The sequence below is a fragment of the Trichomonascus vanleenenianus genome (genome assembly GCF_965637985.1).
Source record: "Trichomonascus vanleenenianus strain CLIB 3782 genome assembly, contig: TRVA0_003S, whole genome shotgun sequence".
Taxonomy (NCBI): domain Eukaryota; kingdom Fungi; phylum Ascomycota; class Dipodascomycetes; order Dipodascales; family Trichomonascaceae; genus Blastobotrys; species Blastobotrys vanleenenianus.
Window position 1 is genome coordinate 335,075 of NW_027481884.1, and position 23,523 is coordinate 358,597.

The 23,523-nt window shown below is 48.4% G+C and overlaps 13 protein-coding genes across 13 annotated transcripts; 7 read left to right on the plus strand and 6 right to left on the minus strand.

The window, feature by feature from the left end:
* Positions 1 to 1,651: 1,651 nt before the first annotated feature.
* TNA1 (high-affinity nicotinic acid transporter) lies at positions 1,652 to 3,148 on the plus strand (the record flags this gene model as incomplete). Its single annotated transcript, XM_076682528.1, has 1 exon — positions 1,652 to 3,148. One exon carries the CDS (start codon positions 1,652 to 1,654, stop codon positions 3,146 to 3,148), a length of 1,497 nt encoding a protein of 498 aa, XP_076543311.1.
* Positions 3,149 to 3,727: 579 nt separating this feature from the next.
* TNA1 (high-affinity nicotinic acid transporter) lies at positions 3,728 to 5,224 on the plus strand (the record flags this gene model as incomplete). Its single annotated transcript, XM_076682529.1, has 1 exon — positions 3,728 to 5,224. The coding sequence occupies one exon, from the start codon at positions 3,728 to 3,730 to the stop codon at positions 5,222 to 5,224; it is 1,497 nt and encodes a 498-aa protein (XP_076543312.1).
* Positions 5,225 to 5,497: 273 nt separating this feature from the next.
* On the minus strand, positions 5,498 to 7,564 carry TRVA0_003S03334 (uncharacterized protein; the record flags this gene model as incomplete). The annotated part of the gene is made up of 1 exon (XM_076682530.1): positions 5,498 to 7,564. One exon carries the CDS (start codon positions 7,562 to 7,564, stop codon positions 5,498 to 5,500), a length of 2,067 nt encoding a protein of 688 aa, XP_076543313.1.
* Positions 7,565 to 8,263: 699 nt separating this feature from the next.
* On the minus strand, positions 8,264 to 9,277 carry RPN8 (proteasome regulatory particle lid subunit RPN8; the record flags this gene model as incomplete). The annotated part of the gene is made up of 1 exon (XM_076682531.1): positions 8,264 to 9,277. One exon carries the CDS (start codon positions 9,275 to 9,277, stop codon positions 8,264 to 8,266), a length of 1,014 nt encoding a protein of 337 aa, XP_076543314.1.
* Positions 9,278 to 9,505: 228 nt separating this feature from the next.
* GPN2 (GTPase GPN2) lies at positions 9,506 to 10,528 on the plus strand (the record flags this gene model as incomplete). Its single annotated transcript, XM_076682532.1, has 1 exon — positions 9,506 to 10,528. The coding sequence occupies one exon, from the start codon at positions 9,506 to 9,508 to the stop codon at positions 10,526 to 10,528; it is 1,023 nt and encodes a 340-aa protein (XP_076543315.1).
* A 148-nt stretch (positions 10,529 to 10,676) lies between these two features.
* On the minus strand, positions 10,677 to 11,032 carry RBL2 (Rbl2p; the record flags this gene model as incomplete). Its single annotated transcript, XM_076682533.1, has 2 exons — positions 10,677 to 10,748; positions 10,796 to 11,032. 2 exons carry the CDS (start codon positions 11,030 to 11,032, stop codon positions 10,677 to 10,679), a joined length of 309 nt encoding a protein of 102 aa, XP_076543316.1.
* Positions 11,033 to 11,556: 524 nt separating this feature from the next.
* On the plus strand, positions 11,557 to 14,139 carry BUD27 (prefoldin-like protein; the record flags this gene model as incomplete). The annotated part of the gene is made up of 1 exon (XM_076682534.1): positions 11,557 to 14,139. The coding sequence occupies one exon, from the start codon at positions 11,557 to 11,559 to the stop codon at positions 14,137 to 14,139; it is 2,583 nt and encodes an 860-aa protein (XP_076543317.1).
* Positions 14,140 to 14,388: 249 nt separating this feature from the next.
* On the minus strand, positions 14,389 to 14,976 carry TMA16 (Tma16p; the record flags this gene model as incomplete). Its single annotated transcript, XM_076682535.1, has 2 exons — positions 14,389 to 14,762; positions 14,811 to 14,976. The coding sequence occupies 2 exons, from the start codon at positions 14,974 to 14,976 to the stop codon at positions 14,389 to 14,391; spliced, it is 540 nt and encodes a 179-aa protein (XP_076543318.1).
* A 310-nt stretch (positions 14,977 to 15,286) lies between these two features.
* Positions 15,287 to 15,925, plus strand: TRVA0_003S03466 (uncharacterized protein; the record flags this gene model as incomplete). Its single annotated transcript, XM_076682536.1, has 1 exon — positions 15,287 to 15,925. The coding sequence occupies one exon, from the start codon at positions 15,287 to 15,289 to the stop codon at positions 15,923 to 15,925; it is 639 nt and encodes a 212-aa protein (XP_076543319.1).
* Positions 15,926 to 16,110: 185 nt separating this feature from the next.
* On the plus strand, positions 16,111 to 17,355 carry MRX10 (Mrx10p; the record flags this gene model as incomplete). Its single annotated transcript, XM_076682537.1, has 1 exon — positions 16,111 to 17,355. The coding sequence occupies one exon, from the start codon at positions 16,111 to 16,113 to the stop codon at positions 17,353 to 17,355; it is 1,245 nt and encodes a 414-aa protein (XP_076543320.1).
* A 97-nt stretch (positions 17,356 to 17,452) lies between these two features.
* On the minus strand, positions 17,453 to 19,996 carry EFR3 (Efr3p; the record flags this gene model as incomplete). Its single annotated transcript, XM_076682538.1, has 1 exon — positions 17,453 to 19,996. The coding sequence occupies one exon, from the start codon at positions 19,994 to 19,996 to the stop codon at positions 17,453 to 17,455; it is 2,544 nt and encodes an 847-aa protein (XP_076543321.1).
* A 600-nt stretch (positions 19,997 to 20,596) lies between these two features.
* CEF1 (Cef1p) lies at positions 20,597 to 22,681 on the plus strand (the record flags this gene model as incomplete). Its single annotated transcript, XM_076682539.1, has 1 exon — positions 20,597 to 22,681. One exon carries the CDS (start codon positions 20,597 to 20,599, stop codon positions 22,679 to 22,681), a length of 2,085 nt encoding a protein of 694 aa, XP_076543322.1.
* A 280-nt stretch (positions 22,682 to 22,961) lies between these two features.
* Positions 22,962 to 23,432, minus strand: TRVA0_003S03554 (uncharacterized protein; the record flags this gene model as incomplete). Its single annotated transcript, XM_076682540.1, has 1 exon — positions 22,962 to 23,432. One exon carries the CDS (start codon positions 23,430 to 23,432, stop codon positions 22,962 to 22,964), a length of 471 nt encoding a protein of 156 aa, XP_076543323.1.
* Between the last annotated feature and the right edge of the window lie 91 nt (positions 23,433 to 23,523).

The window sequence follows — 23,523 nt, forward strand, 5'->3', positions numbered from 1 at the left end:
ATCACAGTTATCTCAGGTTTGATATAGTGCTATTTTTCATGTAATAAATGGCAATATAAAAAAAGAATTCTGTCGCTTAAACTAACTTTTTATCCGTAAATACGCATAAGAGTGGTATCAGTTGTGAGTAGATTGGTAAGTTTTTTTTTTTTTTTTTTTGGCTCGAACTGCCGCTGGGGTCTTCCTTTGTCTGCCAGGCCGCACCACCTGCGGCGTTCTGCGGCTGGCCCTTTCCTCTTCCTCATCTGGTCCAGCCGTGTGTCAGCAACCCCTCTATAGTCTTAGTTAAACAGGGTAGGTAACGCATGGTGAGGGGAAACAACTCCTTCAAAGGGGGAGGGGGAAAACATTTCTCCGGCTCGGTGTAGGTGGGGTCCGTCCCTTCCGAGCCCGCCCAACGCCTGATTCAGTATGTAGTACAAATGAATGTATTTACATAGTATTGTAGTGCTACTTCATCATTCGACATCAGCCAATAAATTCAGACTACTTTCTCCCCGCTCTTTGAGGCTGGAAATGATTTGTTCACCAACAAACAAAGAGGGGGAAGCGGCATATCTGGGCCAATTAGAAAGGTATCCGATTTGTTTTCGAGTTCGTTCGTAATGAAGAAAAGACAGCCACGAGGGGGTCGGACTTTATGCGGTTGAACACCTATAGCTGCAAAAGCGACGGTCTTGAAGAAGTCCGAGTCTCGCAAATCGATCGTCATGCTCTGCGTAAGCCTTGATTCGGCCTATTCCCCGATAACGCCGCTAGATAAACCGCTGTGTTGATCGCGCTGGTGGGACACACAAGGCACTTGCCTAATTGTATTACTTTCTATTCGCTGTTCCACCGCGGCACACTGTATAGCATACCCAATTAGGCACTAAAAAAACGGTTGGATTAGCACACCCCACTACGCACGGCTTGCCTTATCCAGTCGGTGTCTTGGTGCACTTGGCTTCGACTGATCATCCTCCCTCTCCAAAAGCGGCGGAAGACGGGTCCGATGGTGGGGGGTTAATGATCCGCTTCGAAAACCGCCTGCTCGGAGATCGAACTCCACTACATGGGTCATAGGCCCTGATGAACGATGACATGATGGCATCCGATATCACTGCACACATCACGATAATAGTCTTTTTCAGCCGCAGGCCGCAACGTCTTTTTGCGGAATATTCGGCTAATAGGGATTGACGCATTCTCAATTAGCCACTGGCAACGGATATATAGAGGAAAAGGGGTTCCGTTGTACCAGATGACGATATAGGTTATAACTGTATATCGCTCGGCATTTGTTTTTTATAGCTTGAAATGCAGATTAATACGTAACTCCTCCATTTAGCACTACACTGTACAACTAAGTAGCCGAGATTTTTTTACAGAAAAAAATAAACTTAAACCTGCGCCTGAAGTACCCCACCCCACTCTCTGCTCTCCTACCCCGCCTCATTTGCGGCAACGGTGATAGGTGAATCATGTCTAACCATCGATGTTCTCGAAACTTTTTTTTTCTGTAATGCAATATTGTATATTCAAATTACAAGTTGCCGGTAGTGTACTATATCATATCATCGAAGCATGGGGGCTGGATGGAAAAAAACTATTTAAGTCTCCCGCATGCTATTTGTCCCTCGGAATAATTGGTTTCTTTGATTTATTCAGCATGTCCCTGGAAGAGACCAAAACAACCCCACCTGTGGTCGCCGTGCACGTCGAGGACGAGGAGAAAGATGTTGAGGCCGCTGCTGCCTACCAGGCCATTGAGATCCAGTACACCAAAGAGGAAGAGCGCAAGCTCATCAGGAAATACGATTGGCACATCCTAAGCTTCTTGTCGGTCCTTTATCTCCTGTCCTACCTCGATCGAAGTAACGTCGGCAATGCCAATACCGCTGGCATGTCCGTGGACCTTGGCATGTCAGACGGCCAATACCAGTGGCTGCTGACCGCTTTCTACATCACATACATCTCTTTCCAATGGCTCACGCTGATGTGGAAGGCCCTGCCTCCCCGATGGTACGTCCCATGTGTGGCCATTGGATGGGGTATCCTCTCCTCTTGCAACAGCGCAGTCAAGAACTGGCCGAGCCTCATGGTGCTGCGAACCCTGCTCGGTGCCGTTGAAGCTGGCTTCAGCCCCGGTGTGCCTTTCTACCTGACCTTCTTCTACTACCGACACGAGGTTACCTGGAGAACCGGTATCTTTATGGCTGTCTCTCCTCTTGCATCTGCATTTGCCGGCGCTCTTGCGTACGGCATCACCTACCACGAGCTCGCCATTCAGTCCTGGCGAGTGCTCTTCTTCGTCGAGGGTTTCCCTACCATTACCGTGGGTCTCATCGCCTTGTTCTACCCATGCGTGCCAAACAATCCGAGCGAATGTCTGTTCCTGACCGAGCGAGAAAAGCAGATTGCTAATGCTCGAACTGTCAAGCAGGTTGGTACGGTCGAACGAGACAACAAGATTGACGTTAAGGAGATTTTCAGTTCCCTTATCGACTTTAAGAACCTTGTCCCAGCCATCATGTTCTTCTCCATTAACGTATGCTTTTCTTCCCTGCCAGTCTTCCTGCCAGCCATTATCAAGGGTATGGGATTCACCTCAGTGAACTCCCAGGGTCTGTCTGCTCCACCATACGTCATTACCAGTATCCTCACTGCCGGTCTCTCCTACTTCTCTGATAAGTGGTCCCAGCGAGGTCTTGTTTTGTCCATATCGGCTGCTGTTGGTGCTGCTGGTTTCCTCATCCTGGCCCTTGCTGACAACCTCGGCGTTCGATACTTTGCCGTCTACCTGGCGACTGCTGGTGTCTTCCCATGCGTGCCAATTCTCATTGCTTGGGTTGGTAACAACCAGCGAAGCGATACTGCGCGAGGTATGGGTTTCATCATTCTTCAGGCTCTCGGCCAATGTGGCCCATTGCTTGGCACGCGACTCTTCCCTACTAGCGAGGGTCCAATGTACCGAAAGGGACTGTGGATCTCCTTTGGCTTCCTCTGCCTCGTTTCTGCTCTTGGTCTTGTTCTTCGATTCTACTACATCTGGGAGAACAAGAAGCTCGATGAGAAGTACGGTCCTGCTGAGGGCAATCGAAACAACCACGACGACGCCATTGGCTTGGAGGGCGGAAACAGTGTCCACTACAGATACATTTACTAGATCGCTTTTCTGTTTTATGTCCTTTTTATATCTATTTAAACCTCAGCAATGAGCCTCTTATGACCTTTTTAAATGAAAATTTATTGCCTTCACATGTACACATTATGCAAAAAAGCTACAGTAATATGTAGCAATTCATCGGTTTACTTTACTTAGTAGATAAAAATTAAAACAGAGGCGAGTTAGTTTTCAGACTTCTCATCAGTGGCAGATAAAGCCTCTGGCATCACTCGCTTCGTTGTTGTATAGCCAGGTGTCCGGCGAACTTGAAAGTGATGGGTAGGGTCAAATTAGCGTTCAAAGGTTTATAACTCACCCAGGCCGCCCCTCCCCCACTACCAGTCGATCACTCTTAAAAAAAAAAATAAAAAAATAAACTTACACATACCCCACCCCGTCTCTTGGCTTCCCCCCCTACCCTACCCTACCCCACCTCTTTTGCAACTGAGGGGAATCGGTGAATCATGTCTAAGGATAGATGTTCTCGAACACGGGTGCTGGATGGAAAAACTATATAAATCCCTCCGCTTCGCTTAACAAAATCCCTTGGAATAACAGGCTTCTTTGATTTTATTCAGCATGTCCCTGGAGGAGACCAAACCAACCCCAAAGGTAGTCGTCGAACACGTCGAGGATGGAGAGAAAGACGTTGAGGCTGCTGCCGCCTACCAAGCCATTGAGATCCAGTACACCAAAGAGGAAGAGCGCAAGCTGGTGAGAAAATTCGATTGGCATGTTCTCTCCTTCGTCTCTGTTCTGTACCTCCTGTCCTACCTCGATCGAGGTAACATCGGAAATGCTAATACCGCTGGCATGTCCGCTGACACTGGCATGTCAGACAGCCAGTACGAATGGCTGCTGACCGTTTTCTATATCACATACATCACTTTCCAGTGGCTCACACTGATGTGGAAAGTCTTCCCTCCTCGATGGTACGTGCCATTTATGGTCATCTCGTGGGGTATCATTTCTGCTTGCAACGGTGCCGCCCAGAACTGGGCCGGATTCATGGTGCTGCGATCCCTGATGGGCATCTTTGAGGCTGGCTTCGGCCCTGGTGTGCCTTTCTACCTGACCTTCTTCTACTACCGACATGAAGTCACTTGGAGAACCGGTCTCTTCATGGCCGTCTCTCCTCTTGCATCTGCATTTGCCGGCGCTCTTGCATACGGCATCACTTACCACGAGCTCTCCATTGCTTCCTGGAGAGCTCTGTTCCTGGTTGAGGGCCTCCCCACCGTTGCCGTGGGTCTCATCGCCTTGATCTACCCATGCGTGCCAAACAGTCCCAGCGAATGCCGGTTCCTGACCGAGCGAGAAAAGCAGATTGCTAATGCTCGAACCGTCAAGCAGGTCGGCAAGGTCGAGCGAGACAACAAGCTGGACTTGAAGGAGATTGTCCACTCTCTCATTGACCTGAAGAACCTGATCCCAGCCATCATGTTCTTCTCGATCAATGTCTCCTTCTCTTCCCTGCCAGTCTTCCTGCCAGCCATTATCAAGGGTATGGGATTCACCTCAGTGAACGCCCAGGGTCTCTCCGCTCCACCATACGTCGTTACCAGTATCCTCACCGCCGGCCTTTCCTATTTCTCTGATAAGTGGCTCCAGCGAGGTCTTGTTTTGTCGATTACGGCTGCTGTCGGTGCTGCTGGTTTCCTCATCTTGGCCCTTGCTGACAACCTCGGCGTTCGATACTTTGCCGTCTACCTGGCGACTGCTGGTGTCTTCCCATGCGTGCCAATTCTCATTGCTTGGGTCGGTAACAACCAGCGAAGCGATTCTGCTCGAGGTATGGGTTTCGTCATTCTGCAGGTTGTCGGCCAGTGTGGTCCATTGCTCGGCACTCGAATTTTCCCTGCTTCTGATGGCCCATTCTACCGAAAGGGTCTGTGGATCTCCTTTGGCTTCCTCTGCCTTGTCTCTGCTCTTGGTCTTGTTCTTCGATTCTACTACATCTGGGAGAACAAGAAGCTCGATGAGAAGTACGGTCCTGCTGAGGGCAACAGAAACGAGCACGCCGACGAGATTGGTATGGAGGGTGGCGACAACATCAACTACAGATACATTTACTAGAAGTGCTGTTCTGTTTTTATTTATCTATCTATTTAACGTCTCAATTATGACTTTTATGAAAATTCATTGTCCTATGGTTCACCATTTTACCACTATAACCCTTCTACATCCCAACATTTTACAAAAGAGCTAGTGATGGGGTAGGTTTGCATAACGCTTGACCCTACTTAATAGCAGGTAGACATAGATTAAAGAGAGGGGAGGGGGAAAGCTGGTAATGGCAATTCACAACGATTGACCTTACTTAGTAGAAATAAATTAAAGAAAGAGGTGTTAGTTTTCAGACTTCTCATCAGTAGCAGGCAGAGGCTCTGGCATCACCCGCTTCGTGTTATATAGCCAAGTGTCCAGGAAAATGATAGATACGCAGACACCAACAAGAGACAGAACCCACCCGGCGAACTTGAAAATGAGTCGCCCGGCCCGTCGGGTAGGGTCGAATTTGCGTTCAAAGACTAGCAACTCCCCGGGACCGCCCCCACCGACACACCGCCATCCGTCGCGCTCAAGCTTTCGGATCGCTTTGACATATCGTTCGGGGTTTGCCATGGTGGACAATGCGCTAAACAGATCCTGTGGAGGCTTTGAAGATGCAAACGGATTGGCCCGAGTGTAAATAACTTTCCTCGAAGGGGTCAGAATTGCATACTCGAGCAGTTCTAGCGAGGTTTTATTCACTTTGTTCCTTTCAGAGAGGGCCCTGGACGTAGTGAAGAAGTTCTTTGACTCCAGCGATCGCGGCTCTTTGGCATATGCATTTTCGATGCTGAATTCATAAGCATTCTTGGCCCGGAACGACTCATTCTCGCGCTGCTTATTCTTGTCCTTCGAGCGCTTCAACGCTTTTTCGAGCCTTTCAGTGTCAAGCTTCGTGCTGGGACCAGGCTTGGAGACGTCTTCAGGACTCGTGGTCTCAGTCTTAGCAGATGCATCCTCATTGGAAAACGTCGAAGTAGCCGGTTTAGCCTCCGAGGAAGAGAGCTTGGATGCATCAACTCCCATACTTTCAAGCAGCTTATCGTAGTTCACAGTGTTACTACCAGTTGCATCACTCTGGGCTTTAGGTGGTGCATTTTGCAATCTAAAGCTCGGTTCCTGCTTAGGATCCTTCACGGATTCAGAATTTTCAGCACTTGCTTCTGAAGCTCCTGTTGAGTCCTCATTGGCCGTCTGGTTAATATTTTTCTCAAGGGCGTCTTCCGATACCGCTGGACTTTCATGAAACTCTCTTGTTGCCAGTGGATCTTCATTGGTATTCGATGCAGCTGGACTCTCATTAGACTGCTTTTCAGTCTCCAATTCAACTCGGCCTTCATTGAACTGCTTTTCCATCTTCGATGCCACTGGGTTTTCATTGGTCGTCGTTTCAGTCTGGGATACCGGACCGTCATTCAGCGGCTTCTTATCGGTAGTCTGTGTCCGAAGGTTCTCTTGGGCAAGTTCATACTCAAGTCCGAAAGGTTCACAATCTTTGTATCCCTGGGGTTCCTTGAATACCTTGGATTCAGTGGATTCCTTGACTCCCATGTGTTCCTTAGATTCCTTAGGTTCCTTAGGTTCCTTAGGTTCCTTAGGTTCCTTAGGTTCCTTAGGTTCCTTAAATTCCTTAAATTCCTTAGGTTCCTTGAATTCCTTAGGTTCTTTGGATTCTTTGGATTCCCTGGATTCCTTGGATTCCTTAGGTTCTTTGGACTCCTTAGGTTCTTTGGATTCCTTAGGTTCCTGGGATTCCTTAGGTTCTTTGGATTCCTTGGATTCCTTGTATTCCTTAGGTTCCTTAAATTTCTTAAATTCCTTGAACTCGTTGGATTCCTTCGGCTCCTTCGATTCCCATCTTGACTCCCATTTTAGCTGCCATTTTGGCTCCCACTTTGGCTTGGGCGGTTGCGGGGGGCTCTCTTCCACTTGGAGCTCTCTCAAAAGCTGGGTAATGCGGTCAATGGACTGCTGGTTGACAAATCCGCCCTCCATCTGGTGCTTTCTCAGCAGCTTCTTCAAGAACCGCACTCTCTGCTCAATGGATGGTCGGTGGGAAATGAACCCGGTGTTCAGATCCATTTCGAACTCCGAATTCGCAGGCTCCTCTTGAGGGGGAGGCGGTGCAGAAGCCTTCTTCTCATATTCAACTCTCATAGCATTGAGTCGGGCGTGGAAGTCGCCGCGAGGCTTGAACGTGCGCCGCAACGTGATTGGATCAATGTACCCTTCGTCTTCCGGGGTCTTCTCCTCCGGCTTCTCCTTTGGTGGCGGGGGACCATGCTTGATTTTGAACTGCCTGGTGAGCCCTACTATCTGGCAAGGCGACCCCCAAACCCGCACTCTTGTCGCTGTTCTCATCATATTGCCGTGGTGCGGATCATCGTGGGAAATTGCGGAGGGCCACCTATATAACCAGCGATAACGGGACCCCGCCTGCGCACAAAGACGATAACGCAGCCACCACCACCAACACAGCATGATCTATCGATATTGACAGGCCTTTTAGTGGTGGAATGCAGTACAGACAGATTTAATTAGCTTAGTGGCTTTTGCCTATTTATTCGCCACCTTCAACGGGAGTGTACAAAACAGGTCAAACGGAGTAGGGCCGAGTCAACACTGTCTAATAGCTAGATCTCGCGTGATTGATCTTCTGGCAACAATATCTTTTGCAACAAATTACAGTCAGAGTAGACATACCGGTTTTAGTATTCTACTTCAAAGATTAGCATGAAAAGGGGGTTCTAGTGATAAGTTGGCTGAACATAAGCTATCCTTCGATGAAAGAAATAGAACACAATTTCCGTAGTCAACTCCGCGAAGCGGAGCCACGGGAGCTCGAGGGCTGGCCCTCGAATACATTCCATTACTACAGTACTAATGGCGGGGGAATAGTCCCCTTGAGGTTCCTTTTTGTGAAGATATTAAACCAATTGAGTCCCTCCGCGAAGCGGAGCCACGGGAGCTCGAGGGCTGGCCCTCGAATACATTCCACTACTAGTACTTATGGGGGGACCATCTCCCCTCAACACTCCCTGGGATTAACATTCAATTGGTGGTCTACTTGTCGGCCTTCTTGTCGGCATCCTTTGGAGCCTCTTCCGAAGATGCCTTCTCTGCCTTATCCACAATTTCACTAGCAGCAGAGCCCTGGGCCGTCGACTTCTCCGACAGCTTCTTGTTCTCGATCTTGTTCTCAATAAGGTTGTGGAATGCAATGATCGCCCGCACAAGACTGCTGAGATAGATCATCATCAACTCGTCGTTGGTCTTGAGCGTGAACGCCTTGTTGAGCGCACCCTGCTCCGACTCGTCGGCCGCAGCAGGGGTAGCCAGATTCGGCAGCAAGTTGAACACATCCTGGAGCTTGCCAAGGATAACGTGGTTGATTGGCAGAGTGCCATCAAGAACCTTCTGAAGGTAGGACGCAATGTCCCTCAAGTGGTTGTGCAGGCCCTGGAGCGATTGTAGCAGCGTCGTGATTCTCGTCGAGAGAGACCCGGCAGCAGCATCTCGCACATCCCGCAACAGATGCTCCACGCCAATCTCCTCTGCCTCCTCGGCCTCTATCAGCGACGGGACATGCACAAACGTCCGGTCGGCGGTCGTACCGTCGTCCTTAATCTCCTCCACAGCAATGTACGCGTCGGTGGGGATCCCCACGTCCTTCGGCTGCACGTCTACAATGAGCAGCAGCGGGTCCGGCGTGTACTTCTTAAACAATTCGTTGATGAGAAGGTCGGACGCCCGCAGCTTGGGGCCGCTGTGGTACCACCCAATGAGCTTCTCCTTGGCGTTCACCTTCTTGAACATCTCGTACATGCTCTCAATGTAATTGTGGTCGAGGAACCACACCGATGAGTTCTTCTCGTCCTCTTCAAAAGGCACCGCAAAGCTGTTGGCCACCCGGATCGAGTCCTCCGAGTTGTCGCCAAGCAGCACGCCCACCACTCGTTTCTTTGTGTCTTTGGCAATTCGGTTGTAGTGGTCCACCACTGAAAGTAGCACCAGAGGTGCGACGGTGACAGATTTGTTAGCTGCCCGCGATTGCGTCTGTAAAGTGGCCTCAGGCATCGTTTATTCGTATATCTTTCGTGTGTGTTCCAACCTGGTCGTCGCCTTCTCGAGGTGGTTTTGGTGATGGGATGTGGCGACAACTCCCAGACCGAAGTTTACCGCAGTGCCACGGTATATATGAGTCCAGAAAGTTCTCCATTTGGTAAGCGATATATCGGTCTTTCTGGGCTTTAGTGATCATCTTTCTCGGCTTATCAGCGTGTTCGGTAATCACAAGAAAGGGGGATGCCGTTTGGACAGCTTGTGATTGGCCCGCCAGGGAGCGGCAAGTCGACCTACTGCAACGGAATGCACCAGTTCCTCCAGGCAGTCGGGCGGAAGACCTCGGTAATCAACCTTGATCCGGCAAACGACCGCACTGGGTACCCGTGCGCGTTGGATATTAGGGACTTTACGACACTGGAGGATGTAATGGACGAGCAAGGTCTCGGCCCGAATGGCGGGATCATGTTTGCTATGGAGGAGGTCGAGGCATCGGTGGATGAGTTTATCGAGCAGGTCAAGAAGCTGGGCGAGTCTGAGTATCTCATCTTTGACTGTCCGGGTCAGGTAGAGCTGTTCACGCACCACTCCGCTCTGCAGCATATTTTCAAGAGGCTCGAGAAGTTGGATTATCGTTTAGTGGTTATCCATCTCATTGACTCGTTCTATATCACTTCTCCGTCGCAGTACGTTTCGATTGTGCTGCTGGCGCTTCGCAGCATGCTTCAGCTGGATCTCCCACATATCAACGTGCTGAGCAAAATTGATCTGCTAAAAGGGTACGGCGAGCTGCCGTTTAACTTGGATTATTATACGGAAGTCCAGGATTTGAACTACCTGGCTCCGCTGATTGAAAAAGAGTCCCCAACAACTCTGGGCAAGAAGTTTGCCAGGCTGAGCGAGGCAATTGCAGACGTAATCATGGATTTTGGTCTTGTCGAGTTTGAAGTGCTGGCGGTAGAGGACAAGAAGTCCATGATCTCGCTGCTGTCGGTCATTGACAAGGCTAATGGGTACCTGTTTGGCGCGACTGAAGTCGGCGGCGACACCGTGTGGGTTGAGGCTACACGACAGGGTGGATATTTGGGTGGCATTGCCGACATTCAAGAGCGGTGGATCGATCACAAGGAAGAGTACGACGTGATGGAGGAGGAAGAACGGCGACAGGTTATGGGGGCTAATGAAGAGCCAATGACTGCCGAGGACGAGTGGGAACAGGCGCTATCTAACTGGGAACAGACGACCGGACAGAGACCATTGAAATAACCATCCACTCTCTGCTCCCCCATATAACATCAGCTCATTACATCCCGAGGTGAACTCTCATAACAGGCGACAATGGTTGAATACCCATGAAAGAGATGAACCATGGATTATGGGCATGCAGATATGTTTTATTTATTATATAGAGACTTTACTGGAGGAACTTTTCAGCCTCCTCAACCTTTGCCTGGGCGGCAGAGGTATCCTCATCAAGCTCCTTCTCCTGTAAACCGTTAGCATTAAACACCAAAATAAGAATAAAAAACATACCAGGGTCTTCTTAAGACCTTCAAGAGTGGTCTGGACCTTCGTTCTCAAATCAGGGATCATCTGCTCCGTGTCCTTGAGCACCTCAACCATCTTCTTGAGCTCATACTCGTCACCGTTGTTGGCCTTGTGCTGTTCAATTCGCTTGGCCTGATCTTCTACCTCCCTTCGATAGAGACTCTCCTCCTTCATGAGCCGCGAAAGGGCGTTAATCTTTATCTGAAGCTGAGACGGAGCCATTATGTTGGATCTTGCTATTAATGTTTAGAGTGGGACCTAAAACCACAGCGTTTTAATGATCCCGAGTCGCGCGATTTATCTGCGCCCAGTTTCAGGTTCACCAGTCAACTGCAACAGTACCAACGGCAATGCACCAAATATAAAATATTATAGTTCCAGCTACAAACCATTGTCATGTTCTGCTCGACATTTATCCATCAGACTATGAAATGGTTATTTCATGCATATAGCGTTAGCTTTGTAGCTTGCTTTTCTCCGATTCAACGCTAACAATACCTTTTCTATTACACTGCCTACGGTAAACTCTAAGATGAAAAGTACCTCAGATACCTTGCTCATATCATTAGATAGGCCAATAATTGCTCTACTAACGATTCACAACCGTCCCATCTACTATTGTAATTATGCCCAGCAGCTAGGGGCTCCTCGTGCGGCTGAATTATTTTTAGGCCGAGCCGCTTGCGCTGGTCTCACCAAATACCAAATGGTATACCGAGCAACACAATTTTCATGAACTGATAAGCATGTCCTTTGATCCTTTGAAAGAGCGTATCGAGCAGTCGATATTGAGCCTCGAGGCCCGGTTGGAGGTCCTGAATCGAGGCCGCGATCAATACGAGGAAATCAAGAAAGCACTAAGGAACGAGAAGCTACTTCGCAAAGACGAACAAGGCATCCCCCGCGTCACGATCCGGGTTGGCGATGGATGGTTTATAGATTACACCGTCTTAGACGCCAAGCGGTTTCTTGAAAAGCAGCTCTTTGGTGCCGAGGATGAGCTTAGCCAGCTGGAGTCGAAACTGGAGTCCGCTCACAAGGCTTTGAACGATATTGGTAAGCTCGAACTAGATGAGCAGGAACTCAATAACAATTCGTTAAAGAGTGCGAGCGAAAAAGAACAAAATGTCAAACTGGCTGATAGTAAAAAGGACCTTCAAGTCAGGGATATTCGGGAAGAAATTGATGAAGATGATCTACCAGTGAGGAATATTCGAGAGAAGGTTGATGAGGGAGATGAAGAGAAGATTGATGGAGGCGATCTACCAGTGATGGATATTCGAGAGGAACTGGATGAGGAAGGAAATGTCATCAGTTCGACTGTGGAGCCGCAACAAAAAGACGGTGACTGGCAGCAGTTTGCAGAAAAGCACCTTAGCCGGGCAGTCGCGCAAAAGGAAAATGAACCGAAAATTATATACGGCCCTGAACTGCCCCCTGGGTTTGTTCGACATCAGAAGGCGCCAAAAGAATCACCCAAGGTCACTGCAAAGAATAATGTCCCCAAGGATCTTCACCCAAGGATTGAGGATGTAACTGACGCAGTTGAAAAAATGGATATTTCGTCATCCGCCCATGATAACCAAGCTTCCATAGCTGGCAAGTCGAAAGTTAGCGAAATACCTGACGAAGAAGCACCTAAGTCTGCAGCGGATGCAGGATATAACATTGTCAAGAGTTCAGATGCTACATCTTCATCAATAGCCACCGAAGACCTCCTCGAGCTAGAGCTTATCGCAAACGAATTAGATGATGACGAAGAGGACTATGTTGACGATGACTACCAATTCATCGAGAACACTGATGATGAAGAGGACTTGGAGGACGAGTATGGTAGGACCCGTGGCACCATGTTCCCGTTCTTGAGCAAGGAAATGCTCGAGAAACAGAAATCATGGGCTCAAATGGTGCGAAATAAGGAGGAAGTGCAAGACGACGCGTCCGACAATGTTGAAGAACCAGTCAAGGCCAAGGTCGATAGCAAGAAGGTTCGTTTTGCTGAAGAAGTCGAAATCAAGCGTTTCGATAAGAACAATGCATCTAATGACGAGACTCCAGTGGATGAACCGGAGATTGATGACACTGCAAAAGAGACACCTAAGTCCAAGAAAGTTTCTCGGTTCAAGGCTGATAGAATGGCGCAGAAACAGGATCGAAATCTGGTTCCACCTGTCAATGGTGATTTGCCAGTTAGAGATACCATTACAGAACACGAATTTGTGGAGGGGCCAGTTTCTGAGAATATCATTGAGCGGCCTGCAAGCGAAATTATGGAAAGGCAGAGAGAAGCTAAGCCGGTTGATGAAGTGAAGCAACCAGTCCAAGATATTTTGGAGCGACTGCCCGAGAGCCCAGCACATGATAATAAGGAGAGGGCAATTTGTGACACCATAGTTGAACGTCCTTTTCCGGATATTCAGCCCGTCGATGACGTTATGGAGAGGATTGTTGAAAATATCCAAACAGGGACGAAACCTGTCAATGACGTTTTCGAGCGGCCAATTAATGACATTATAACAGAGCGTTCTCCTCAGCACGTTGATAGTGACAAGGAAACACTTGTAGACAATATTGCGACTGGGGAGCCAGTCAATAATATTCTACAAAGGGATACCTCCGCCAATGGCAGTGCAGTTAGTGATATTCGGGAACGTCAAAGTCCTGTTGGCGATATTGTCGAAAAGCCAATGCCGAATGTCGTTGGTGAGAATTCAACAGTGGCTGAAACCAACCCACCGCCGAGAACGATTAAGCCAAGAAAAAGCATCAAGCCGGTTGTAGTTCATCGCAAAGGCTCAAAGATTCCTCCGGCACTAGCCCGGGCGAATAAGTCTATCAAACCGACGCCAATTATCAAGCACAAATATGATCCTGCTCGAGTTGTCGATGTTCCATCTGAAAAAGCGACAGACCCTGCAGAGGATTTTCCAAAACCCCACGGAGTTAGCCAAGAAATTTATGACCGTGCAAAGGAGTACTTTAAAGAGGCAATCTTGACTCCTGAGCAGTTTTTGGAAGCTTTCGACGATGGGAGTGAGGAGCCAGAGCAGGACCGGAAGACAAAGATTGCACCTCCAACGATCCTGTCTACAGACATTGTCGAACGTCCAGATATTCAGCCTCTTGAGGAAGAGGACGACGATTATGCACACGACATGGCTCTGATGGCCACGGAATATCAACGGATCAGGGAACGCCTTATCAACAGATCTGGTGGTTTCAGAGAGACTGATGCGGAGAAGGCTGTCGAACCTGTTGACGAGCATGGCAATCCAATCAAGCATAGTAGATTTAAATCTGCCCAATTGTATAAAAGGGCCGGTTTGTAAAATAGAGATACTGACATTTGCATATATAGTTTCCTGCATACTCTCGTATATGGAGGACGTGTAATTTGCTATTCTCGATTTTCTCCACAGAATAGCAAATCCACTGTCTGTTTTTTTATTCAGGTCTCCTCCTAAAATAACTTGCTAATGGCGGTCTCTGTTATAGCTAGGGAAGGTATACCTGGCTATGTTCGTTTCCCGCCAAACATTTCAAAACAATACCTTCGTTATGCTGTAGTCTATGCTTAATTACTGTTCCATAGCTATATCACCAGACACAGTGGGTAGCTCAGTCATTTCGTCAGTAATTCGAATCATTTTAAAAGTATTAGTACCAGAGTACTCTCCTTTCCATGCCCGCATAGCCTTTACAGTGGCCGCGTCATTCAGGTTGGGCATCAAATACCCAGTTTTGAATTCCCGCTTATCCGCCTTGATCCTGCTCTCTAAGATATCCTGCCTATTCGAGGCCGGCCGTCCTGGCCGTCGTTCTGCTTTCAGCTTTGCCAGTTCGGCATCGTCTCTAGATATGAATGCTTCGACAAATTCTTTCATTTCTGCCAAATCGAAGGCCTCTTTTTCGCTCAGATTGACAACCTGCTGGAAGTACCTGGTTCGGAGCACTATTCATGGTGTTAATACCTGCTGGATCAAGCAATATCAAAGCTTACCTTTGGCCTCTTGGGCTGTATGCCGCTTAGCCTTATTCTTTTCGAGCTTTTCCTGCCGGAGGGTGGCCTTGTTCAGCTGCTTGAACTTTCGGGCTCGAGGATGCACTTGGGCCTCCTTACCAGACACCTTCTTCTGAACTTTGCTTAGATTTTTAGCAATAGGCATTATCGGCGGGTGGTGAGTGATAAGAAAATTTCTCGCATAGGCTTATCAAAAGCCGACGACACACCAAAATTTCAGTGCAGCTCTTACCCCCTGATAACTGAATTATCTCATAGATACTACGCTAAAACGTTTTATTTGTTTATTCATTGGAAGATGAGCATAAAGTTAGTATAAGCTAGATGAATCATATTTTTGGTCGGTTAAGAGCTTCTGTGGTGGATTTATAAAAATATATATATAATATTATATACATAAGCCGCATGAGCCGCACATAACACTGATATTATATCAACCGGAAACGAGGAAAATAATGAATAAGATCAATGAAAAAGGCGAATATATAATCGAGTATCCCTGGGAACGAACAGAGCCAAATGTCTACTCGGCCTCGGACCCAACGTCCACTAGCACAAAGACGTTGGAGTCTGGAAAGGATAGCCCTGATTCAATTGAAGTAATACAGGGTGGTCCATTGGGGTATTCTGTCAAATATTTCTTTTATACGACTAGCAGAGAGGGAGACCAAAGTACGCTTTCGCTTGAAGGTGATTCCAACTTTTCCCTCAAGCGACAACTCGGGGGACTGAATGATACAACTAAAGATATGCTTAAACCACCTGATCAATCAGCTCCAACAATTCGACATGACCCGAATTACGATTACATGACCAGCACTACCAGTTCTTCGACTTATACAAACACGCTCTCCCAAGACTCAACCTTGTCTTCCGGTCGGAAAAAAGCCGGTCTCCATAGGCTGGGAGACCCCGAAGAAGCAAATCGTGAGAATGACCTATTCTATACAATCAGCTACCCATCTCCAGATATTGAAGATATCTACAGTGTGGAGCCTGGGACTCTATCGCCAGTTTCCATCACTCTTGGTCCTCCGGAGTTGCCCGTTTGCCTTGCCAAGGGAAAAATCTACAGTGATGCTGGACAAATTTAATACCATAGTTACCATGTATTATAATACAATGTAGTACGTAAAGTTCTAAGAACCAAAAAGGAGCCATTTATCAGTGCCATATCTTCATGCCGGTTGGCCGTAAAAGCGTGCGGCTAGAATCCGGAATATGGAAAATATCAGTTTCGACCCGTCCAACCACTTCGATCTCTCGAGTATTATGAACAATGTATAGATCGCTAATTCGCAGTCCGTGCCAAAGCATCCAGCTGGGAAGGCTATATTTCCCTCGAAACACAGTTACGGTTACAGCGGGTCTGTCCCTTGTGGCTCGCTCTTATTCGACTTCAAACGAGTCCGATGATAAGCCGGTCATTTCATCTTCTCTGCGGAACCTGTCCAAGCCTCGAAAGTACAACAAACAGCAGAGCCTAAGACGGGTTCCGAGAACTCCCTCTATTGAAAGCGCGAGTAAGGAGAACTCCGAACCGTCCTTAAAGACCTGCACAACGATATCGACCTGTGAGCAGTACGATTTAGCCGGAGTAGTCGAGCAGTTCTATGGGCAAGGACTAAGATCCGCCTCCGTGCTGCTACCAGGAGAGATGGTACATGTAAAGTACCCATACAACGCTGGCAAATCCGCCGATGTTTTGGTTCTGGCCAATGGCACTGTGGTAGCCTGGGGTATGACGGAGATAGAGGTCATGGACCAGCTGGTTTCGCTCCTCAAGACGTGCGAAATCAATTCGTATAAGGTGGTCGAGTCAGAAGATATGGATTTTGTCGAGGAAGGATTAGATGAGGAGTATGCTACCGAAAAGGCTGACAAGGAGAACCGAGAAGAAGGTCCTCAGAGTCAACCCTTTGGAAGTAGCCTGTCTACTGAGGGAACAAGCACAATGGTTGGTGATGTCATGTACATCCGTGGCGACAATGCAACCACCCGCCTACTCAACAAGGCAGCTTTCTCCAGTGGTTTGGCCCGAAATACCAAGCTGGCTGCCCTGGAATTTTCGCTGGAGAAGTACATTGAAAAGATCAAGATCATCTCTCAGAAACTCGCGACTGGCGGCAAACTGGGAATGAGAAGTGATGATGCATTGAAGATTACGGGACAATTGTTGCTGATTAGAGGGCAGCTTAATCTCTACTCCGAGCTCATTGAAACGCCCGATTTGTACTGGTCTGAGCCTCAGCTTGAAGCGCTGTACACTCTGATATCTCGCAAATTGGACGTGGCTCCGCGAATTGCTATTTTGAACAAGAAACTGGACTACGCGAGCGAGCTGGTGGGCATTCTCAAGACGCATACGAGCGAGCAGCAGAGCACGAGGCTCGAGTGGATGATTATCATCCTCATCATGGTTGAGGTGTGCTTCGAAATTGTGCATTTCCTCGAGCGATACTGGGAGAAGCAAGTCTTGGAGATGGTCATAAATAGGGATGAGAAAGCTGAGAAGGCGGAGTGAATTATTTGGATTGTGTGGATATTTTCGAACTAACGTAACTTGTACATATTTTTGATTTGCCTCTAACATTTTTTATTATCATCAATCGTAAAGCTTGTTACGCCAGCCGCCCCCGTTCACTATCGCTGTGGATGTTGAGGTGATCGAGGAATGAGGACATGTCCAAGGTGGCATTAAAATCGTGCTGAGGAATCGGAGGAGGGTTATCGTTCTCCTCCACGGTACTGTACGTCGAAGCCGACATCATGCTGTAGCTCCTATTCTTGGTGGCGAAGCTCGGCTTCAAGTGTCCGGAAGCAACCCGCTTCAGGTCTGAGACCTTTGGCGAGAATTCACGCCTAGCGTCAGTGCCATTGCTGTTCGGTTTGACTGTGCCGTTGTTGCGGTCCTGGCTCGAACTAGTAGGTGTATGTGACTGATGCAGCGCAGTGTTGCTGGCCTTGGCAAGGTCCTTTAGCGACCGGGCTTTGGTGATCACCACTTCTGTGGGGCCCGAGTCTGTGTTAGTCTCTGTGCCGGCAGAGCTATCCGCAAAGAGCGGCGCGTCCTCAAAGAGTACATGCATCAGGTCCTTGGGAAACTCGGAGATATTCACAAACTCGGCAATAGTATCACGGGGTAGACCAACAGTCAGCTTTGCCCGTTCGATATCTGGTGTTTGCACCACGACATTCTTCTTCGAGTGGTAGTCAGCCGCAATGTCCTTTTCTAGAGGGTAGTCAAACACCTTGTACCAAAACCCATATGTCTTCCTATCCTCAGCCAGTCTATCAGCCTCATCCTGCAACTCAGGACTATCGAGCTGGTTAGCCAGCGCGCTGAGAATCAAAATAAACAGACTGGACACAGCCGTGCCCTGTTCAGTGGAGTATTCCTGTGAACTATCATGCTCGATGCTAGTGCCCAAATCTTGCAGCATCAGCGAAAACGGCAGTATTCGGACAATGCCATTTATGCCCATGTTTTGCACAATCTCGGTGAAAAGATGTGCCAGAAGGATGTAGTCACCAGTAGTACACATCGGATCCGCCGCTTTCAAGTAAGCCTTGAGAACGAGGCGGCCAAAAGTCGACCGCGTAACGTTGAAAGTTTTGTGGATCTTGAGGTTCCTGTCGTTTTCACTGATGGACCGTTTCAAATATGAGACCAAAGCACTGACATAAGCAAGTCGCACGTCCGGGTTCTCGTGGTTCAGCAGCCCCTGGGTGCCCTCCCAGGCACTGAAGGGTACCTTGGTTGGCTCGAGGCCAGACTGCCTTGTATAAGTGGCATCGATTACCTCCTTTACGTTTTCGAGGTCGCTCTTGAGAATATCTCCTTGCACGTTGGCATCGGGGTATCTTCTGCCATTCGGGCTTCCGTCGGAAGCATGGGCGAGATTGACGTAGCTGATGGCCCTGCTGGAGAACCCGTTCGTTGAAGTGTGGCAGCGGCTCAGCAGCTCCGTTACCATGTCGGAAATCTGGTCTGCGTAATAAATATGCGTGGTAATGGCAATTATGCAATTCTTAATTTCGTCGACCACCTGATTGAGGCCAACAATACGACCCTCCGAGGCATCTTGAATGATTCGATGCTGGTGGGACACCAGTGCCCGCAAAACATCCATAACTGCCAGTCCAGCCATATTGACGCTGGAATTGAGCAATGAGGTAATCAATCTGCACATATCAAGCTGGGAGCTGACGTCAGAGGCGTTGAGTCCAACAAAACAGTCGACCAAAGTCTGCAGAATAGCAAAGCGCAACTGAACAGGGGTCCATCTAGTGGCCGCAATAATCAATGTCGTGCACCAATTGGAATCATGATCCACCTTCATCAGGTATTCTACAATATTTCGCGTAGTATACCGCAGCTGGAAGCCAATTATGCTCTGGAAGAAGCTTCGGAGCGCTTCAAACGCCAGCAAATACAACTTGTCGGCAGGCTTCTCCTCAGATTCGGCATCTTTACTAGCGGCACTGGTCTCGTCGCTGTTTTTTTGCGAATCCGCGTACTCGAGCTGTGTTTTGAGCTCCTCGAGAACATTCCCCGTTTGGTCAACGGGGAGAGTAGATAGGACAAGTGGAATAAGCAACCCAATAAGGAATTGGCCGCTTGGAGTGGACACCACGGCCGACGAAGCCGTGCTTTTGGCGCAATTAATCCCGAGAGTACGCCATTGCAGGGCATTAGGGCCCGTCGGATTCGACGAAATGGCAATAAACTGTTCTACGAGATCCCTAAACGCCTTGACATAGTCAGCATCTCCGGTAAACAGCGCCGTGTCGTGCTTCGAGCAGAAGACACTGTACACCTCAGCAGCGTGCTGGCAGAGCGCCAGATCGTTCGACGAAAACACGTTGCTGATGATAGCCACGACGTGCCATGCAAACATATTAAGGTCCTCAGGAGTACGCTGAATGAGCGCCTTGAGTATATCCAGCGTCACCGCGACGTTCCCGGACCGTCCACGATAGACGTCTGATTTGGCCAGCTTCTCCAAGAACAGGCCAACCTTGGCCAGCTTGACTCTCCGCGTGGAGACATAATAAAGCAGGTAAGACAGCTCGGAAGCATTCGGTCTCTTTTCAACACCTCGCCCGGCAGGATAGCACTGCAGAATGAGCTTCTGGTGTTTCGATGCAAGCTTGTTCTTCATAGCAACTTCAGGGGGAGCCCGACATTCAAGCAAAAAAGACCTTTGGGATATTGAAAAGTAGCCTGTTTTAACAGAATTTAAAGGACTCAACACGCGTTAGTGCTGTTTTACTTAACCTCTCCAGCTACTGCCGAATAAAATGACGATCCAATTGTCTGTCGCTACACTTCTGCGGGCCGTCGATCCGGAGAGTTTACAGCAAATACGTATGTTTGTTGGGTGGAAGCCTTTGGTGGTCGTTCCGAGGGGGAGCAATGGGCATGTGCAATTGGGACAGCGTCTCGAATCCACAAAAAATACGAGTCTACGAGATTTTCAAGCAGGTGATAATGATTCCTCCTTCCTAATTCGTTACAGACGATGGCCAAAGCTTCAAAGTTGAATCCCTTAGCTGAATCCCTTATTCGTGCCTTTCTAAGTTTTACGTTACAACTCTCGTGATTGTAAAAGGGGGGAATTCAGCCGCATCCACGTCACGCATTTTTCACGTGATGAGTATCACGTGCCTATCACGTGCAGTAATCGAATGAAATCTCTGAAACGACGTACCGAACTTCATCACTAGCGGTAGATAGAAAACGGGCAGAAAGAGTCGGAAAAATGCCCGCGTATATCAAGGGAGGCGTGTGGACGAATGTCGAGGATGAACTGTTGAAGACAGCTATCCAAAAATACGGTCTAAACGAGTGGAGACGAGTGGCGTCGCTGCTGCCCCGTAAGAACGCCAAGCAGTGCAAGGCGCGGTGGGACGAGTGGTTGAACCCAGAGATCAAAAAAACCGAGTGGTCAAAAGAGGAGGATGAGAAGTTGCTGTCACTTGCAAAGTTTTATCCGTCCCAATGGCGTACTATTGCCTCGTTTATCGGCAGGACTGCATCGCAATGCCTCGAACGGTACCAAAGACTGCTCGACGATGCAGATCAGAGGGACTCGGAGCTGGGGCTCAAGGGCATCGAAGCATCCGGTCCAGCTGCGGACGCCAAGAAGCTTCAGATTGGTGATATCGATCCAGCGCCAGAGACGAAGCCAGCTCGTCCGGATGCCATTGATATGGACGATGACGAGAAGGAGATGCTTTCTGAGGCTCGGGCGCGATTGGCCAATACCCAGGGTAAAAAGGCGAAACGAAAGGATCGAGAACGTATGCTGGCGGAGACCAACCGTTTGGCGCTGATTCAAAAGCGTAGAGAGCTTAAGGAAGCAGGGATTTTTACAAAGTTACGGCAGAAGAAGAAAAAGGGCGTACATGACTACAATTCCAGCATTCCCTATGAACAGAAGCCGGCGCCAGGGTTCTATGACACGTCGGAGGAAAAGGCTATGAATGAAGCCGAGAAACGCAAGTTCGACAAGCTTATGGTGCAAAAAGGGGTGTTTCCGGGAGGTCCTCCAGAGAAGAAAGACAAGAAGCGTAAAGAGCAGACTGCGGATGAAAAGGAAGCTGCCAGTCAGCAGGCAATGCTTGCCCGCGCCCAAAAGCTTGAGCGGTTGAGCGAAAGCGAGCAAATGGCTAAGCGTCGCAAGTTGGAGCTTCCGGCACCGAAATATGAGGCAGGCCAATTGGACAAGATTGTCAAAGAGGGGCGTAAAGATGCAGAATTGCGCGGAGATGAAGGCTCGGCAATGGATGGCTTGATTGATGAAACTAGTGATCTTATTGAGAGGAAGGGTATTGAAGGGGAGAAGACTGTATATGATCGAATCAAGGAAGTTGAGAAAATAAGACATCAGCAGTCGGCATTACTGGGTACTGGAGACCAAGAGCATGAAGAAGAAGAAGAACAAGACATTGTCAATAACAGGGCAGTTGCTGATCTAATCATGCCAGCGAAGCCTGCAGAACTTGCCGATGGAAAGTCACGGACCGCGTCCATTCGGCTGAACTTCCAATCGCTTCCCAAACCCAAGAACGATTTTGAACTCGTAATGCCCGAGGAGGAAGAAGAAGAAGCCGATGAAGTTATTGGGCCATCACCCGTTATGGTTGAAGACGCCGGAGAGCGAGACAGGATACTTGCTCAGCAGCGAAAGATTGAAGAAGAGAAGCAGATGAAGCGTAGGTCTCAGGTCATCCAACGTAACCTGCCCCGCCCGTTACATCCGCCATCTGCGAAAAGCATAGACGACGACGTCAGGCTTGAAATTGAAAAGGAGCTCAAAAAGCTCATAATATCAGACAGTATAAAATACCCTGTGTCGGAATCTACCGCCAAGGACCGGTTGGATACACTGGAGGATTTGGATGACGATTTAAGGCATGCTGTGGAAAAGGAGATTGAGGAAGAAGCTGCGCAGACTGAAATGAAGAATATCCCAAATATTGCTTCTTCTCTGCCGGGATTAGGGTCCTATTCTGACGATGTTGCTGACGTTTTGATTAAAGAGATTAGTTTCTATGCAACTAAGGTCGGCAAGGCTAGCGAAAAGCTAAATCGTGTATTTGGCGGATACCTGAAGCGACAGGATATGCTGACGAACAAACTGAAAGAGGTCCATGTTGCATTGAACGAGGAAGATTCTAAACTAGAAGTTTTCTCTCGACTGGCTGAAATGGAGCACATTGCGCTGGATTCAAGAATTAAAAGCCTGCAAGGGGAAGTAAACTTTCTTGCGGACGAAGAGTTGCGGTGTCAAGAGAAATACCAGTACCTCCAACATGTCAAGGCAGAACTCGAAACACATTAATTAACACCTTGCCATGGTAAATATGTGTTTAAGTTGATCATAATTTATTATTTATTCCATTTGTCTTTATGACGTTATCACTTCGCTATGTTAGCCGGTAGGCGAGTGTTATTGAAGTCATCGAACTAAGCCGATTTTTTAACTAGGCTAATCGTTCGGATTGTTGCCAGAGTTCGCCGGTTTATCAACATAGCATATTGACTTGCTAGTTTTTGACATATTGGTGGATATTTGATTTATCATGGTGTTTGATTTATCAATTAAAATATATACAAGATCATCACTCATTATTTACATTCATTAGCCGTTTTTTCAAGTCATAATGCCGCACAACCATATCGCCATGCAAACCCCACTTCCTTTCATCGGATAGCTTATTATCTATTAGTCCTTTCCGCTCTCCGAGTAGATTTATCGTTGGTCGAACCCCAGTCTCATAAAACCGCCTGGCATCAACATCAAACTTAGTCAGCGGCCACCCGACCCGCTTCTTCAAATTAATGCGCTCTTTTACCCTTTTCATCCCATGTGAATCTTCCAGCACTTCGCTAGGTGCCTTTTTCGTCCACAGAACATATCTCGCACCACTGGGATCATTCTCAATGTACCAAAATGAAGGCTCCGTGGTCACAAACCGCCCGAGCCGGACGTGAACATCCAAGCCCTGGGCTCGGAGCTTCTCACGAAATCTCTTCTTGACTGCCACCGCATGTGTCGCCGTTAGATTGGGGACCCTCGGCAGCCGGGACATGCTTCGTCCATCAAAAGATCTCTCGGGTTGTGTTTGGAATGATTTTTTATGGTTCGACTCCGCTCCCACCGATAACCACCACCACGAACCA